This window comes from Balaenoptera physalus, assembly GCF_965194825.1.
Source record: "Balaenoptera physalus genome assembly, chromosome: 10".
NCBI classification, from domain to species: Eukaryota; Metazoa; Chordata; class Mammalia; order Artiodactyla; family Balaenopteridae; genus Balaenoptera; species Balaenoptera physalus.
In genome coordinates, this window is record NC_138889.1 from 77,627,257 (window position 1) to 77,645,581 (window position 18,325).

At 40.3% G+C, this 18,325-nt stretch overlaps 1 protein-coding gene across 3 annotated transcripts in view; it reads left to right on the forward strand.

Annotated features, from left to right (window-relative positions):
- Nucleotides 1–18,325, forward strand: part of NELL1 (neural EGFL like 1) — an 856,536-nt gene that overhangs the window by 204,787 nt on the left and 633,424 nt on the right. For all 3 annotated transcript variants that reach the window (XM_082476605.1, XM_082476604.1, XM_082476603.1), the window contains exon 11: nt 6,222–6,321. In XM_082476605.1, the coding sequence (XP_082332731.1) occupies nt 6,222–6,321 (100 nt within the window). The remainder of the gene's footprint in view (nt 1–6,221; nt 6,322–18,325) is intronic.

Below are 18,325 nucleotides of genomic sequence, written 5' to 3' on the forward strand. Positions count from 1 at the left end.
TGCCACCTCTGCTCCTAAGAGTCTGATACAATGTTAGACAATGCCTCTGTCTCCTGCCTGCCCCCTCCCATGTATTTCTCAAAATAAGATGTGTAGAACCATAGATCTCATTTAAGACTGTACGCCAATAAAAAAAAAAATCATTCAACAAACATGCATTGAGCAACTGCTACTTACCAGCATAGTACTAGATTCTGGGTGTACAACAGTGAACAAAACAAAGTCCTTGTCTTTATAGAATTTGCAGTCTGGTGGGGAGACGGGCAGTAAGATATAAACAAATAAATATACAAGATGCAGCTGAGCCTTGAACAACACATGTTTGAACTGTGTGGGTCCACTTATGCACGGATTTTTTCCAGTAGTAAGTACTGCGGTGCTACACTATCCGCACTTGGTTGAATCCCTGGATGTAGAACCGTGGATACGGAGGAACCACAGGTACAGAGGGTTGACTATAAGTTATGTGCCGATTTTAGACTGTGTGGAGGGTCGGCGCTTCTAACCCCCACATTGTTCAAGGGTCAACTAGGGTGCCAAATTCTATGAAAAATACAGAGCAGGTTGAAGGGGTAGAGAGCTCTGAGGTGGGGATGGGTGGTCTGGGAAAACCTCTCGGAGGAGGTCATATTTGAACAAAGTGCTGGATGAGGTGTGGGAGCTAGCCAAGCACTTACTTGGGTGAGGTGCTGTCCTAGAATGCAAGAGTGAGAGACAGAGGGTAAGAAGGAAGAGAGGGAGAGCAAATTCAAGGAGGTGCCTTTCAGAGCTGCCACTGCCCCACAGCGAAGCAGGCCTGGTTTTGAGGGGCATCTCCAGGGAGGCTGGCTGGAATAGACCATCTCTCCAAGTGCTGTTTCCTATGGCATTTCATTTGCTTTTCGTCACATCCCTGGAGAAAAGAAAGGAGTGTATTTGAAAGGTTGAGGACAATGAGGCATTTAGAGACACGTTGAAGCTCTCAGGGAACTTGAATCTTGTTCTTTTTGGGGAGCTTCGGGGGAGGGAAGGCTCTTTCCTGTCTCCTGTCTCTCATTGGCCAGAATCTACTGCAGAAGTTAACTCCTTTGGACCTCCCCATTGTGTTTCCCATTTGCTCTTTCTTGGCTGCCCCTGGGAATGGCAGAGATTCCATTGGTCTGGACAGTCTGGCGGGTATGCAGGTGTGGTGGTCCTTCTGCGTCAGTGGGGACTGTGGGGTGGACTCCTTAGTCTGTGGCAGAGGTAGAGATGGTGTGACAGTGAGGGCTCCGTGATCTCTCAGTCAACCATGGGAGCTTCCAAACCTGGGAGTGGCGGAGCGGGTGGGGTGACCCCCAACGTGCGGCTGGCACATTACCACATAGGGATGGTGGGTGGATTAAATGAGATAAAGCATGTGAAGGACTTGGTTGGTACAAAGTAAGCCCTCAATACGTGTGAGCTATTTTTCTTATTCCACATGACCACACGTGTCCTCCCTGAATATAAGGCAGATGTCACGTTCTCTGTAGATTGTTTCACTTCTGGGGGAGGGAAGATGATTTGGACTCTAAAACCCTTATGTTTTTCTTCCACCTCAAGGGAAGTTGGGATGACTAAAGGCAGTCTTACCCACCCTGCTGATGATCTCAGTATCCACCCTGCATCTGTCACTCACAGCTAGCAACCCCTTTACATATTGGGCAGAAGTAGTGGGTAACCCTGGCAAGGGTCACGATTGTGACTCCATCCCTGTTATCAGCAGAGAGGATCAGGGCAGACACCATCTGAGACCTCTAGAAGATACGGGTGTGGATTTAAATGCCAGCATATTGGAAATGTACTTAACATGATTATTGGCACATTGTAGGTACTCTCCCTGCTCTGGTTCATATTTTACTGTTTTTGTTGTTATGGTTTTATAACTTAGGAAGAAGTTGGGGCAGACAGGTTATTCTCTTTGCATATGTGGTTTGTGTGCATGCGAATAATTTCAGCATCTTTTAAAAAGTCATTAATTTCTTCATTTATTGTCTTTCTACAGTTATTTACTAAATACTTTATGCACAGAGGGAAGCATCAATGACAATAATATTTAACATTTCTTGAATATTTAGTATTTTCTAGACACTATTTAAAACATTTGAAACTTTATCTAATATAAACCTCATAATAACCCTGTTATTAGGTAGGGGTAGGTAGCCTTATTATCATCCCCATCTTACAGATGAGAAAATTGAGGCACACATGATCAGAGTCACATAGCTAGTAAAGGAACCAGTTGGGATCTGAACCTGTGTGGTCTGAATCTACAGGCTCCTCTCTTAGCCTCTCTACTGCCAGTCCTGATGGTGTTAGACTTGCTTGGAAATAATTCACATTTTTGAATTGTAGAAGGGTGGATTCAGAAGGATTGAATGATCACTTTTCAGTCTATCTGAGAATACCAGATTGGTCAGGCTATGGCTCATTGATTCCCTTGATAAAGGGTAGCATTTATAAAAGGCCAGAGAAGAGCTTTGGGACACATTTAATGGATGTGGTCAACAGGGAGAGAGGGTGACGGGTGTAGGATGAGAAGACCTCGGGTCTCTCTCGGGCAGCCTTTTGCAAGATTTAAGCCTTAATGCCCTAAGGTACCTGTTGTGTGTGATGAATTCTCTCCTAGACATCTAAAATGGTCCTGCATAAGTGCTATCCTTGGGAGAATTGAGCAAATAATTACTCACATAATTTCTGTGTTCTATGGTTCAAATGCAGATCCCCAGTTGACAAAAGGCTGCCCGGTGATCCACGCGTTTCATTTTCCTGGGATCATTTCAAAGCTTCAGCAATACCAGTTAGATAAGAAAAAAACTTTTGTTTTCAATATTTTCACCAAGTGATTCCAGAAGTTAACATACTGTTTTGTTTTGTTTTGTTTCTTTTATCAAGATGAGTAAACTCTCCTAGCAGTCTTGGTCAGTTTTGTCCAGTTATTGCTACCCTGTGACGTTATTTTAGGCTAGCAACTTTTTTTTTTTTTTTTTTTACTTAAACATGTGAGTTTTATATGGTATTAGAAATTCAGGTTGAAGCATAGTGATTAGTAAAGAACTTGAAAGCGTATATATTTGATCAGTGACATGGTGACAGTTACTCTAAATGAGAAAGAATGGATGAATTATATTTTCCCACCAATGCAGAGTTCCAAAGGTCATAAAATAACATACCACAATCAGGAAGGTTTAAAAATGTTAATCATCAGATACTTATTAGAGGGAGTTTGAAAATAAAGTAAAAAAGGGTTTGTGCCAAATTATGTGGCTGGACTAAATGGATTTGGTGGCACTTATGTTACTGTAATCACAGTTCATATTATTTTCAAATTCATGCAAAGGGGTTTGTCTCTCTTTGAACATTTGGAATTACGGTCTTCCTCATTAAATATGTTAAAGGTTGATTGGAATTGTTGACTGCTTTAATCAGTAGTCAAAGCAACCTTTTATATATAAAAAAAAGAGAACCTTTCATGTGTAATTATTTTTTAAAAAGCCATCTGTAGCATTTTTATTTTTTTTAATTCAAGAATTTATTTTTAATGATCATAACAAACCTATAGAAATCAGGAGAACGGTAATGATGTTTTAAAATACACAGAATTTGAAGCAGTTTGCTGAAGCTTGTTGACACATGACACAAAGATAGGGGTTTTAAATGTTTTCAGATAGCCACCAAAGAGATATTACTGCATGCAGATTTTTAACTTGTATTTACAAACATTTCATGTCCAAAGCATTGCAAAATGAGAGTCTCGATTTTTCCCATGTACCAAAAACACATTCACCTTAGATTTCAATGACAAATGTAGTGTTTTTAATATTGCTTTTTTTAATAAAAGCAAATATATACTCGATATAAAATTTGGACTATAGAGAAAGGAAGGAAATATAAGGAAGTAAAAGAAAATCACTCCAGAATCTCACCGCCTAGAGATAATCTCTTTTAACAGTTTAATTTTTTGACAGCAAGAGTGAAATTTACCTTATCGTCTTAGTTGAGATTCTCCTAGAAGCAGACCCTGAGCTCAGGATTTTAGTACAAGTGATTTATTAAGCTAGTGCTCCTGGGAGGAAGCAGTAAGGGTGTGGGGATGCAGGCTTGGGCAGGGCAGGCAGCTCAGCAAGGGTGCAATTTTAGGTGAAAGGTCAGAGGTACCCTGATTCACCTGGGGTTCTGAACGTATACCAGCTATCGTCTCCCCTTGAAGTAAAGCACCTCCCATGCCTGTCAGTCACTGGCTCTGGGCCGTGGGGCTGGGGGTTGTGGAGCTTGTAGGTAACTTCTGGCTCCCTGCAAAGTGGCTCCAGTGCCCAAAGGGACCGTCTGAGGGTTGAGAGATGAGCCATTAGCAGAAAGGCATTTGAAGTTGGGGGATGGGCACAGTGAACTGATAAAAGGGATCCAACAGAGTTCACCATTCGTGTTTATGCAAGGAGGCAGCAGATAATAAATACATTAATATTGAAGGACAGAAGTCGAGGCAGCAAGTAAGTAAGTAAGCAAGCATCATGTTTTCCTTTGCATTCAGCTTATGCCGCTGATAGCGAGGTTATTAACATCCATTGGTTTGTAATAATCGGTTTGATTCCCTGTTGCAAAAGCTGAGGTACAACTGCTAGGCATACTGCCCTTAGACTGGTGCTAGCTCTTGAGGCCAGGTGCCATCCAGCGTGGCCTGGATTGAGGGGCGAGAGTGGAATGTAGCTGAAACGGGGACCGTGGGTGAATAGCAGGATTAGTTCTTAGCATCTTAGGGCCAGTTTTAAGATAGGAGAAAAGCAAGAGATCTAGATGCCTTGGGACAGATCAAGAAATGAAGAGCAAAAGGGAACAAAAGACACCACAAGGAATGCCTTGGCTGAAATTTATGAGAAAGGAGAGGAAACCATAGTGCCAGTAATCCAGATGATGAGTAGTTGGAAATTAAATTACATTTGACATTTAAAGTTATGTTTATGTTCATATTTACGAATGGATGTGCCTGATATAATGGGAGTTCTGCCAAACCAGGGAACACTGGAATGACAGCATATCTTGGAGATGGAAAACTCAGAATCTCCCCCATCCTTCCTGGTGGCCCAGCTCCATCCTACTCTCCCATCTGTGTTGAGAATTACCTTTTGGACTTAAATGAGCTTGCTTCTTGGTGGACTTAACCATGCTGTTAAGAATGGGAGAAAAAAACTTAACATTTTAGATAAAATAAGAGACTCTCAAACCCTTTTTTATAGTAACTATTGAGCTGATTTTAAAAATTCAGAGTGAAACTAAATATAGATGCTAGTGATGTCAACAAAGAGGACCTTTGGTGAAGTGAGGTCCTAAAGGTTCACCTGCTGAATATTTAAAATTTTATCGTAAGTGACTTTATTTATTTCTAGGGAAAATCTAGTGCTCATCTAACTGATCCACTTTCAGTTCATCGTACCTGTATACCTTGGTCCTTGCTGGTCCCTCTGCCAGGAAAGTCTCTTCTTCCTTATCTTATTCCATTATTTAGTTCCTTCAAATGTGGCATTTTCTTCATAATTTCTCCCCACTTGGGCAGAATTAATTATTCTCCTATGATGTGTTACCATAGCATAATTAGAGCACATTTTTTTAGGACTTACTGTATTATATTATGGTTTCTAGTTTAAGAGTTTTTTTTTTTCTCCCTCCATCCAAACTGTGAGTTCATCAAGGGCAAGGAAGATGTCTTATTTATCTTTGGGTTCACAGTGCTTGTGATTCAGGGCAGTGCCACAACTGTCTCATAAAAGCTCACGAGAGCTCATTGTACATAACTTCCCAACTCTGTGGTCAGTGATGTCATGTTGGTAGTTCACAATGTCCGGATATTGACACCACAGAAATCAGCAAATGCTAACTTTAGGGTTCCCCATCCAATAGTCAATTGTTAAAAATTTACCAGCTCTACACTGTCGGTGACATTCTGCTATATAGAAGATACTCAAAACCCATTTGTTAAAACAAAAAAGAAAAAAGAAAAAAGAAAAAAAAAACCCAATTGTTGAAATTGAGGCTTTTCTGATATAGAAAGGGAGTTTGGCCTCCTCTCTTCCAGGAGTCTCATCGTCATTATCGTGGGATTCCTGGGAGTACTGTTAATTATTGTAGGTTGTTATCACCGCAGACTGTTGACAATGAGCATTTATGTTTGGATCAGCAACTAAAAATATGAACATTTTTTTGTTTCCTGGTTATTTGGCTTGCAGGGTGGAGTTTTAGTAAAAATTACTGAAGCGTGCCCTCCTTTGAACTGCTCAGAGAAGGATCACATTCTCCCAGAGAATCAGTGCTGCAGTGTCTGCAGAGGTAAGAGGGCTTGGCGATGGGGCTTTGGGTGGGGATGGAGGGCAGGGATTGAAGGTTTAATGACTAGTGTGATGACAATAACAATTGTCCCAAACTCTGCTACTTAGATATGTGTCTATGCTATTTACCGTCCTCAGTTATAGTCTTACCAATTGTAAAACGGGGATAATAATCCTATCTACTTCATAAGACTGCTGTAAGGATTAAATGGGATAATGCACAAGCACCTAGCATCATGCCTACCACGTGATAAATATTCAGTGAACGATGGTTCCTATAATAATGATAGTTCCTGCATCATTATTTCACTTTTTCCTCATGAGTGGGATTGGGAAACATTCTTATCAGCTCTTTCCATGGGCCAGTTCCCCTATCTGCCAGAGGATGACAGACACTGAATCCTTACTCATAGATTTATATACAGCTTTTTTACTTCCTGCAAGGAAAAAAGCTTCCAGTAAGTAACACTTAACTGCTAATTAATGCACGAGCAGAAATTATTTTGCTTCCTATTCCTGAAATTCCCCTCTTTTCCAAATTTATTCTTATTTCTTCAAATCCTCTGGATCAAATATCACTTCCTCTCTGAAACTTCTCACCCAGGCAGAATTAAATAGATTAGGAGACTCTAAAATTGATTTAAAATCTTACAAAAAAAATCCAGTTAAACTCATTGCTATTATTTTAAACCTCTACCCACCATACAGTCTTCTCCACATTCTCACATATCCAGTGAGTTAGATTCTTTTTGGTTTACCTTGGAAGCTTCTAGAGTTAAGAAGCCAGGAGCATAGCAGTTTAGCTCAGGTTATATCCTATCTTACTTTTTTCTGTCTTTTCTCTAACACAAGCGTTGGCAGATATTTTCTGTAAAGGGCCGCAAAGTAGATACTCTAGGCTTTCAGGGGCCAGAAGGTTTCCATTGCAACTACTCACCCCTGCTGTTGTATTGCCAAAGTGGCAGAGGTGATAGGTAAATAAATTAGTGGCTGTGTTTCATTAAAATTTCATTTTGAGAAATGGGTGGCAGCTCGTAATTCACTGACCCCTCCTCTAGTACCTTCTGATATATAAAAGTATATATTTGATCATGGCATGTTTTCAGCTTGGGCTGAGATTTCTCTTTGTGGTTAGTCATAAGAGAGCTGTGTTTTGGTAAAAATTCCCAGGAAAACTTAGTACCTGGATAGCCATGAATGGCTGTTAGAATTCGTGGTATGCCGTCAGAGTATCTCCCCTTATTTATCTGCTTTCATGGCTACAAGTGTATTTGCAGCTCAGATGCTTTAGAAAGACTAAAGATTGACTGGAATTTCAGAGGGATGCATTTATTGGTAACTGATAGGGTTGTTAGGTAGGTCTTATAATTTAATGCAAAATCCATCACTTGATATTTGTTAAGGTGCCAAGTGGGACTCAGTGTATGTAAATCCTTTCTGATTTATGGTTTCATTCAAGCAGGATCATTGATTATCCCACAGAAATTCAAGAAGATTTTCATTGCTCTGACCCGGTTTACAACAGATTGTGTACCACAGCTTCTGCTAGCACTTCTTGGGGATGCAGAAACTTTTTTTTTTTTTACAAATGAAGATGCTGAGAGATGTGACATCTCATTGAAAAGTTGACTCATTTAAGGCTCCTGTTGCTAGTGAGTTGGTGGCTTTTACCAAAGTTAAGTCAGCTTTGAGGGAAAAGTGGGAGGCAGGAATAGGGCTTCATAGATGCGATCATAGCCAGGGCCAATCTGTACAGTTGAGAATTTTCTTCTTCCTCCCACCTGCGTCCTTCTCAGCTGGGAAACTACCAGCTCTTTTATTTAGCAGCTGATGGTTTTTCTTGGAGGTGCGTGTGAGTGAGGGAGTTATTTATGTCCCTTGACAAGTCTATGTTTTAACAGGAACCAATGTATGTCTTTAGAAGAGATAGGGAAAAGGTGGGGAGGCTCTTTTCCTGGGAAGCGGGTTGAATGAAACCATTTAGGTATATGGATTCTCTTAGGTTTCTCCTATTTATTCCTATCTCAGAATTCAGACCCTAGAATGAAAAAAGCATTATTTTTGACTGAAGCTCTTGTCAGCACCGTTTACTGCCATTACCTCCTTTCCTGTTGACCCATAGCAGAGAGAGCCCAGAACATTCAGTCCACTTGTGCACATACTGGGACTTGCTCTGCACATTGGACAATCAGAAAATGAAAAGGAGATTTGTCTGGGCAGTGGGGTGTTCTCTTTTTCATAAAAATGTAAAATTTATGTGATGATGAACAAAAAAAATCCATCCAGATGAGCTCAAAGGTCCATTGTCTTGACCTATGCTCTCCATGAATTTTGCTCTGTGTCTCTTAATTCCAGTTTATTTCCCAAAGCATCCTTAAAAGTAGCCTAAGAGTTTCTCACAATATTGTGGAAGATATTTTTCCCCTTTAACTTCTATTTGTCTTTTACCTTTTCCTTTGTGCTCGTGTTTTCTGAGTGGAGTCTTGGAAGATGAGGGGGGTTGGACGATTTTGATTCTAATTAGACTGGGAAAGCCCGCTGGGCCTCTTCTAAGGCACGTTATTCAGTTCTCCTTCCCCCTCCTCCTTGCCCCTCTCAAAACCAGAAAGTAATGAAAAGATGAGAAACGCTCAATTTCTATGTAAACTAATTTTTATCCTGCATATGGAGAGGCTGTACCGTTTGCTTTGTGGATTGAGACTGTCTCCTGATTGGCAGGCAGCGAGCCAGCGGAGAGGTAAGACTGATGACCTGAAATGCTTATTTCAGGGATGAGCACAGCGGTGTGATTTCAGCTGTGTGGTTTCTGCCCCCCTGATATTATTGATTACAGACACGGAAGTGGCTGTAGCCTCTTTCAATACCTGCACTGAAGGCCCTTCAATTAGCATATTTATCACCTCTCTCTGTCTTACTGGGAGTGTCAGGTCTTTAGTCTGAGGGAAATCACCCCTCAGTATCATCGCTCAGAAATCTGAGTCAAAACCTTTCTCTTGCCTGCTTGGGGATTTGAAGTTTTCCAAGGTTTATTTTCATTAGGTTTAGACTGGAATTTGAGAAAGCACAGACGGTGCTTTTTGCTTTCTGACCCCTGTTGGTTGATTAAATAGTATCCATAAAGCTCTCCAACTTGGAAAAAATAAGGCTTGTTTTAATGATTACATTTTATGAATTGATACTTTGAATGTAGGAGAAAAGGGAGGGATGATGATATGTTCCTACCATATAGAATAGTCCTGTCGTTTTCATGTCAATGACTGAAATTATTTTCAGTACCAGCTGAAGTCTCTGTTTCATCTGTGAAATAGTGTTAAGACCCATTTTACAGAGTTATAACTTGTTTCCTCAAGACCTAATCTGTTGGCTTGATTATGAAGCTAAATTTTTTTTTTTTTTTTTTTTTTTTTACTGAGTCATGCCCATTTTCTGATACAGTTGTATGGTGGTACAGCTCCCTCCGCCCCCCACCCCTTGCTTCCATTCAAGGAGAGAGGTGCAGATTATAGCTTTATACTGGGTTTTTCTCTTTGTGGGAATCAGACCTAAGACCTTCGAGTTAAGAATAACAGGCTCTGGCTGATTTATACTGTTCATTGTATCAGCAGAACTGATATCCAGACTTGGTGCTTGGACACCTTGCCTCTTCAAATCTTGGGTAATGACAAATGCTGTAACTAATTTCTCTACCCTTCAGAGAAGAATGAAGGTAATCAGCTGAGCAGGTAGTTATATCCACAGGGCTACTGGTGCAGCCAGGATGCTGCTGTTAGGGACAGAACTGCAGGACAGTTAAGGAAGACACATGCAAAAAGAATCAAGATGTTAGACGTTGGCAGGGAGAAGCCACTTTGCAATTGCTGGGGTCCAAGGTCTCAGTCACCAGCGGCACTACCCAGAACAGCCCTAATCACTGGTGCAGTTTGTTTCTGATGCCTCAGGACAGTTTGTGCTGGCGGCATGCAATTTGTTTACCCTCATCATTACCTTGAGGTAATGGCTATAGCAGGAGCCCGTCCACTTAAGCGTAAGGCCATGAGGGTGGAGAAAGGGGAGCGGACACCGGAGTGACATCTATGCTTCTGCCTTGGAAGAAGTAATAAAAGTGTGGATGTAGCGTAGATTGAACCCAGCAGAAAAAGATTGCTCATAAATTGCCGGTGCTCTCAGTTGAAGGGGGAAAAAAAGCCAACTTGACTGTGTATTGTCAGGATCGCTCCAGGAAAACACACCAATCATTTGGCTCATCCCAGAATTCTTGCTACACTCCTTAGGGTTTTATTCCCTTCATAATTGGCTCTAATTTTATCTTCAGTGTTGCCAATGACTTTGGAGGGTCTGGCTGCATGTTTAAGATTTTCAGTGTTGAGGAAAAAGTTCTTTCCGACATCTGTTCCCAATGTGTTTATCTGTAATTTTAATTCATGCCCACTTGCCTTGTCATCTGGCCTGGGCTGAAATTAGTTGAGATTATTTGTACTACTTAAGATTTTATGCCCTTCAGTGAAATCCTCCCAAAGAGTCTTGGTGTGGCAAGATTTTCTTTTTTTCTAGCCCTCATCATCATCTTAGATGAGTTTGTAATTGAAATGGTTTTAGAGGGTTTCAGCGTATTTGAGATGAAAAGAGACCTGTAAAAGAGGCACGTAATCAGAAGGTAAGCTAGTGCCTATATAGAGGAACGCATAGTTTATAGATGGGTCAGGTCCTCTGCATATTGATAGATGGAATCTGATCAAAATACCTGCAGCCGTGGGCCACAGTGGGCACTGGAATGACAGGGCTATATGCTCAACTGTTGAGGTTGGGAACAGAGGGCATTTGGAGAAGAGTTCAGTCTCAGGGAGCCCTTGAATTCTGCGTTCCTGAAAGGGCCACAGTGGATCCAGGCCCAGGGAGCCTTGGGAAGGAGACACATTGCCCCAGAGAGAAGACCTGAAACTAAGACCAGGCTGCCTTGGGCTGGAAGACCCCTAAGTGTTGACTATTGTAGAAAAACCAATTGCTTTCTAAGACAGAACCTGTGAGAATCCAGAGCTCTGTCTCTAGTAGGCCCATCCTGATGTTACAACCCTCTGTCCACAGGAGCTAAAGGAATGTCCTCACCCCTCCAGGGCCCAGGCTTCTGTGGTATGTATGTTGGTTGTGGAGTACATTAGGGCATCCTGTTCCCATAAAGGATCTTTGAACTGTATCCCTCCTATAGGGCCAGTCCATGGGTGGAGCTGTCTCCATACCAACTAGGCACATGGAATATATTGTACTCAGTTTACCTTTGCTCCTTGTGACTTTCAAGCTTGGGCAAGCAGCAGTGATATGAGGAGTATTGGCTTTCTAGGATTTGAGTTAGTGTAGAGAAATCTGGGGTTCATTTTCAGATTGTCATTTGAAAGGTAACCTGCTTGACCTCTGGGGGATGCATTAGGGGCAGGAGATTGAGGTCAAGCAGTGGTGCTCTATGTGGAATCAAACTTTATCTTAGAGAAACTAACTCCTGCCCAAGGGTAGTGACCTATTCATTCCTTGCTGTGGAAGAAGTCACAGTAGCAAACCGTAAAGATGCTTATCCATCGTTGGTTGGAGAAACCAGAGATGAAGCAGAATGGGTGGATGGTTTGCTGTAATTATAAAAAGGTACAGAGTGGGATCTGGAGAGTGGCAGTGTGAGGGCTTCATTACGATGGGCAGGGTTTATTGTATGCAGATTAGGCCAATGGATTTAAAGAAAGCAAAGAGTTTTACAAGTGTTATTGATCTTTCACTGGCAATAGAACTCTAGATTCAGGACCACGAAGGGGAGTCCAAATTTTAGACCGCTCCCAATGAGAGGAGAAAATATGACCCCAACACTTAACGTTTCTTCTTTAGTTTCCTTGATCATGTCGTGGACACATGCTGCTCCCTGTGTTTGGAACTCTTATGCTTTGTCCAGTCAACCTCACTCGTCCCTCAAATCTCCTTTTGATACCTAGTGTTAGGACCCTTCTCTGTGATACATAGCGGAAGTACCTTGCTCCTCTCCATCACAATATTTCCCGTAACCCAACACTCAAGGGTAGCCATCCCTGCTAGAGTGTTAGATGAATGAGGGCATGTTTATGATGTTTGTGGCATTTTCGTTATATCCCTATTGTCTAGCACAACGGCTGGGCACACAGCAGGGGCTTAATATTTGTCAAATGAATGAATGGTACCTCTGCCAGGAGCTAAAGTTAAGGAGGTGGTTGGAATAAAACCTGGAATCCCATTTCAGCAGATTGTGTGTCTTCCTCTGAACATCTGCTCATTTCCACCACTCGAGTGTAAATAAGCTCCAAGTGGGTCTTACTCATCTTGGTGTCTCATCCATGGATGGTGTTCTGTTGTGTGATGTTATTTTTCTTCAAACTTTATCTTAGAGATAAAGCAGCAAGAAATAATGGACTGTGTCCTGGAGAAAGAAATAAGGTTTGTTCCTTTGGAAAGATTCAAGGCATGTCAGGGACTAGAAATTGCTAAAGACTGATGGAGTACTGGTCTCTTCAGGCCAGGGTTGGCATTCCTTGAATGTCCCTTAATGATTAAAATTATGGCTGGGAGGTCGTGTAGAGTGGTGGAGAGAGACTGGGTATTAGAATCATATTTGGGTTTATATCTCTCTTTCACCCATCGCCTGCTAGCTATGTGACCACAAGGAAGGTAATTAACATCTTTGAGCCTTGGTTTATTCATCTTTAAAACACTCTTTTAATTCTAGTTTTGGAAGACTGAGGATTTAGTCATTAGCTCTATAAATATTGGAGTGTTTATAATGTGTTGGATATTGCCTTAGGCACAAGGGAAACAAACTCACAGGGTCCTTTCCCTTGAAGAAGTGAGCTTCTAATGTGAAGATAGACATTCAACAAATAAACACAGAAATTAACATGTAATTACTAATTGTGATACCTGTTATAAACAAGAAGAATAGGGTGGTATGGGAGAGAGTAATGGGATTTTCTTTAGACCTGAGGGACAAGAAAGCCTTCTCTGAATAGATTATATTTAAGCTGGGACTTGACGACTGAGTAGAAATTATTCTGGCAGGGATGTTTCATAATGTTCTGAGTTGGTGGGACAAGCTTGCAAAGACCCTGAATCAGGAAAGAGACTGGAGTACTAGAGGAATTAAAACAAAGGCCGATACAATTGGAGGGAAATGACGAAGGGAGAGGAGAGCCTTGTTTGTTGTTTCAAATCAAAGTTAAGGATTTTGTATTTTTTCTTAAGTGAAATGGGAAACCCTCACAAGATTTTTAAGGGGGATTGTGACATGACCCAATCTATGTTTTATTTATTTATTTATTTATTTATTTATTTAGGCTGTGCTGGGTCTTAGTTGCGGCATGCGGGCTTCTTAGTTGCGAAATGCGGACTCTTAGTTGTGGCATGCGGGACCTAGTTCCCTGACCAGAGATTGAACCCAGGCCCCTGCGTTGGGAGCACGGAGTCTTACCCATTGGTCCACCAGGGAAGTCCCCCAGTCTATGTTTTAAAAAGATTTGTTTGTGAGGAAAATGGATTAGGGACAGGCAAAAAGGGGAACAGGAAGGCAAATAAGGTGCTATCCATTTGAGAGATGATAGTTTGGAGTAGGATGAGTTTTTCTTCTTGCTGTGGAGTGGGGGAGAAAGAGATACATTCCAGAGATATTCATGAAATAAAATTAATAGAACTTGGCAAGGGCCAGTATTTGAGGAGAGAGGGCAAAGATGACTCCAGAAAAAAAAAAAAAAAGAAAGAAAAAGATGGTTTAAGTGGATACAGGTCCTGCAGATGGTTATGGAGAACCTGGAGAGCATGGATTTTGGAATTAAGATCAAGAGTTCAGTTTCAGATAGGTGAGCTGTGAGACAGCTGTGAGGACATCCAAATGAAATGTCAAGTGGGCTATGGCTATAGTGACACAAAATACAATATGTAAAGTGGGACATGCAAGACAGTGTTATTTCCTATGCTTTTAGAGGGTGGTGTGAGCCTTTATTATTGCTTCTAGAGAAGCGTGGATGTTCTCAGCCAGAGGCCAGAAGAGATTGAGCACAACAATTGGTCTAGTCTCAATTTTTCTTAAGAACAGATTGGCAGAGCCTGCAGTTGGGTCCTAAATGGGCCTATTTAAAAAAATTTTATAGGGCATAGCAGGAGTTGAGATCCACAAACATCATCAGAGAATAATCATTAGTAGAAGTCTATGTCCCAAAGTATTTAAATCATAGAATAATAATTTTCTTAGTGGTCTTAACAAGAACTTGAGTCAAATCATAACTCTCCCACTTCCTGGATGTGTTACCTTGGATAAGCTAGTTCCAACAACATTTTCCTAATCTGTGAAGTGAGGATAATAGTAATCTTTAGGGTTGCTGTGAGGGTTTCCCTTACTTACCTAGCTGAGGTGTGTAACATGCTTAGCTCTGTGCCTGGCAAGTTGGAAAAACTCAATAAATAGCAGCTTTTATAATAAAAGTGTTCTCTGTATTTGGACCAGTACTAGTTAAATGATGTCACTGTGTGCTTCTAATTACAGGACGATAATTCCACAGACTCTAGAGCTACTTATTAAAAATATTCAAGTAAAATAACATGAATATCGAGTAGGTGTATGCGTGCGTGTGTGTGTGTGTGTGTGTGTGTATTCTACAATCTGGTCACAGCTTCTGATTCTGGGAAAAAAAGACAGTGATTTAAGAAAGAGGGTGACATTGAAGATTCTCATGTATCAGTCTGTGTTGATGACCAGCTGCTGAAGAAAAAAATTGTACCAAGAGCTAGCTAGAGGACTTGAGAAAAAGACTGTAGGTAGCAACTCAAGACAAATATCTGGAAGGGAAGGATCTGTATCTTAAACGCCGTGCTATTCAGACTCATCAGATAAGAAAGACAAAACCTTTAGAAGGATTTTGAAATGTGGAAAGTTAATTGAGGATTTATGACTTGGCAGCCAACTATGCTGGGGTGGGTTTTGAAGAATGAAGATGACCAGCTGGGGTGATGAAAGTGTACTAAAACTGAATTGTGGTGATTGCTGTATGACAGTGTAAACTTACTAAAACTCATCAAACTTTGTCTTTACAATAGGTGAGTTTTATGGTATGTAAATTATACTTCAGTAAAAATGTCTAAAGAAAGAAAAATGGCGACTAGCAAACCAGTCACATTAGCCTTCTAGTTGCTTAAGAGGGGACATTAAATGCCAATGTAGATTCATTCATATCTTTATTCACTCATTAATTTAACTACCCATATTTCTGCCTGTCCATTTTTCCATCCATCTATAAGCCATCCATCCATACATACAGCTATCCTTGTGTGGGAAACTCCTGGTTGAAAGAAAAGAGTCAGACATAGACCTGACTTAAAGAAGTTGGAGTGATTAGAGTTAGGATTTTTAAAGAATATTTGGAATTGCCCAGCAGAATATATGTGTATGTATGTATGTATGTATTGGGTTGGCCAAAACGTTCGTTCAGGTTTTTCCTTAACATCTTACGAAACATCTTCATATATATATATATATATATATATATATATATATATATATATATATATACACACACACACACATATATATATGTATGTATGTGTATATATATGTGTATATATATATATACACATACATACATATATATATGGCTCTGTGTACTTTCACAAGTGCACTAACTTCTCTGATCTTCAATTGCTACATCTGTGAAATAAGGATAATAATTCCAGTTTCATAGGGTTGACAGAATTAAATGGGATAACGCATCTGAAACACTTCACTGAGTGCCTAGCATATATTACATGCTCAGTAACTGTTAATCATTATTATTACAACTGTGCCAGATTTGAGGTTCTTTAAACTTACCCTTTGTCCTCAAGGGTTGGAGTTCCATTACTCCCACTAGGATCTGTGTCTTGCCCCTTTTCAGGTTTCTACCTGTGATGAATCAAAGGTCAAGTTTTGCGTCATCTAGAAGGGATTTCTTCTTCTCTTACACGCTATGATAATTTGTACTGCTCACATCTTACTTAACTACCCCTGTATTTAGCTTATATCCCCTTAGAGTTTCTAATTTCCTTGTGGTCAGGGAATGTCTCAAACATTTTGACATTGCCCCCAGGAGCTTGCATAGTGCTGCAGTCCACAGAGTAGGTGCCCCATACAAATTCAGTGGATGATTATTCACTCATGCATAAAGGCAAGCGGGCACTGAATAAATATTGCTTGAATGAAGGCCTGCATTGATTTAAAAAAAACACACACACGTGTTTTTGGTACAATGGTGAGGCCCAACCAAAGTGGATTTGTCCATAAGCTTGGTTTGTCTCACAGGGGCCCTTCATTGTCCTTGAAATACAATTGACCCAACTCTCTGCATTGTGAATTGATATGGCACATGCTTGGTAGAGAGATATGCATTGGAAAATCAACAATGTTTGAGGGGCTTTATTCCAGCCTGTCAAATGCATGTGGAAGGAGAAGGACAGTTGCAGTCTTGGGAAAGAAAAAAAAAAAAAACATAGCCATGTAACAAAGGATGCACATATGACATTGAGTCAAGCATTATAATGAAAGAAAATGTGATAACTTAATTATTGATCAATTCTGACATGGGGAGGGAAGGCCAGGCACTTCCTCTGGCAAAGAAAGCTATGATGCCTAAAAATTGTCCCTTTGCTAGCAAAAACATCACGTACTTTTAATGGTTATTATAAGCTTTTCAAGTTCTTGTAGAAGTGTTCTTGACTGACACAGGTTTCACATTTCCAACAAATTCTTCCTCTGATTTTGATTGGGGCAATCTCCAGTTAACAGGTCAGATAGTGAGGCTGGATGTGATACCACGCTCCCCTAAGCCTGTGGATCTACTCTCTAACGTCACAAGGAGCGTCTACATCTTTCACTTTTTTTTTTTTTTTTTGCTAGGTTTGCTCTGTGAGAGGATACAGGAAAAGTACATGGGCCTTGGAGCTTACCAGACTTAATTTAGAATCTTAGCATCTCCACTTACTAGATATTAATGAGTTTGGGCTTTTCTTATCTTGAAGCTGAGGATAACAGTGTTATCAACTTATTTGAACTTCTATTGTCATTGTCAATATTATCATTATCATAATCATTATCATTCTCATCACAGTGGCTAACATTTAGTGACCACGTAGTATGTATCAAGAATTGCTCTAAGTGCTTTATATGGATTACCGCATTTAACTCTTTCCACACATATTAATAAGGTATATTATTATCCCCATTTAAAACATCCAGTGTAATGCCAGACATATTATAGGTACATGAATGTTATTATTTAATAAGAGTTGTTATCTTTTAGACTAAGTATTATCTAAAGAGTGTTGGTTTAAAATTCTGTTTCAAAGGAAAAACATTCTAGAATGTTATCACCAAAAGGAATTAAACTTGGAGTTGATATAGTTCAGTGTTTTCTATATTTTTTAAAGCCAGAAACTGTTGTTCATATGATCACTATATCAAAAATATAAAAGCAAAGCTATTCTATTTGAATCAGGGGTGGGGGACTTGAGCCCTATCTGACAACTCATCTGTGCCCAGGATTCTGAGGAACAGTGTGAAAATCACTGATGTTGTCCTTTCCCGGTATACGTACCTAGACAGGCAAAGCGATTTATTTTGTTTATTGGTATAGACCCTGAATTATAAATTAGATCTCCTCTTCAAGAACAGTTGTTTTTTATGAGACTGCAATATGTGATGTAGCAGTATAATTATTATTTGCTAAAATGTACTGAGTTAAAGATGATAAAGCACCTTCATATACCTTGTTATATTTGAACTTCACAATTCCTGTGGTGGGCATAACCTATTACTTCTTGTTCACCTAAAAATGCTGCGTAACATATAAATTTTTTTGGGGGGGCGGGGGGAAATTGGTGCAGCTGGTAATAGAGGTAGGAGAAAAAAATATCAGAGACCAGAAATGTTGGAAAAGGGTGATTCTGTTGAGATAAGTTAACACACTGGAGTTGGCATTTGC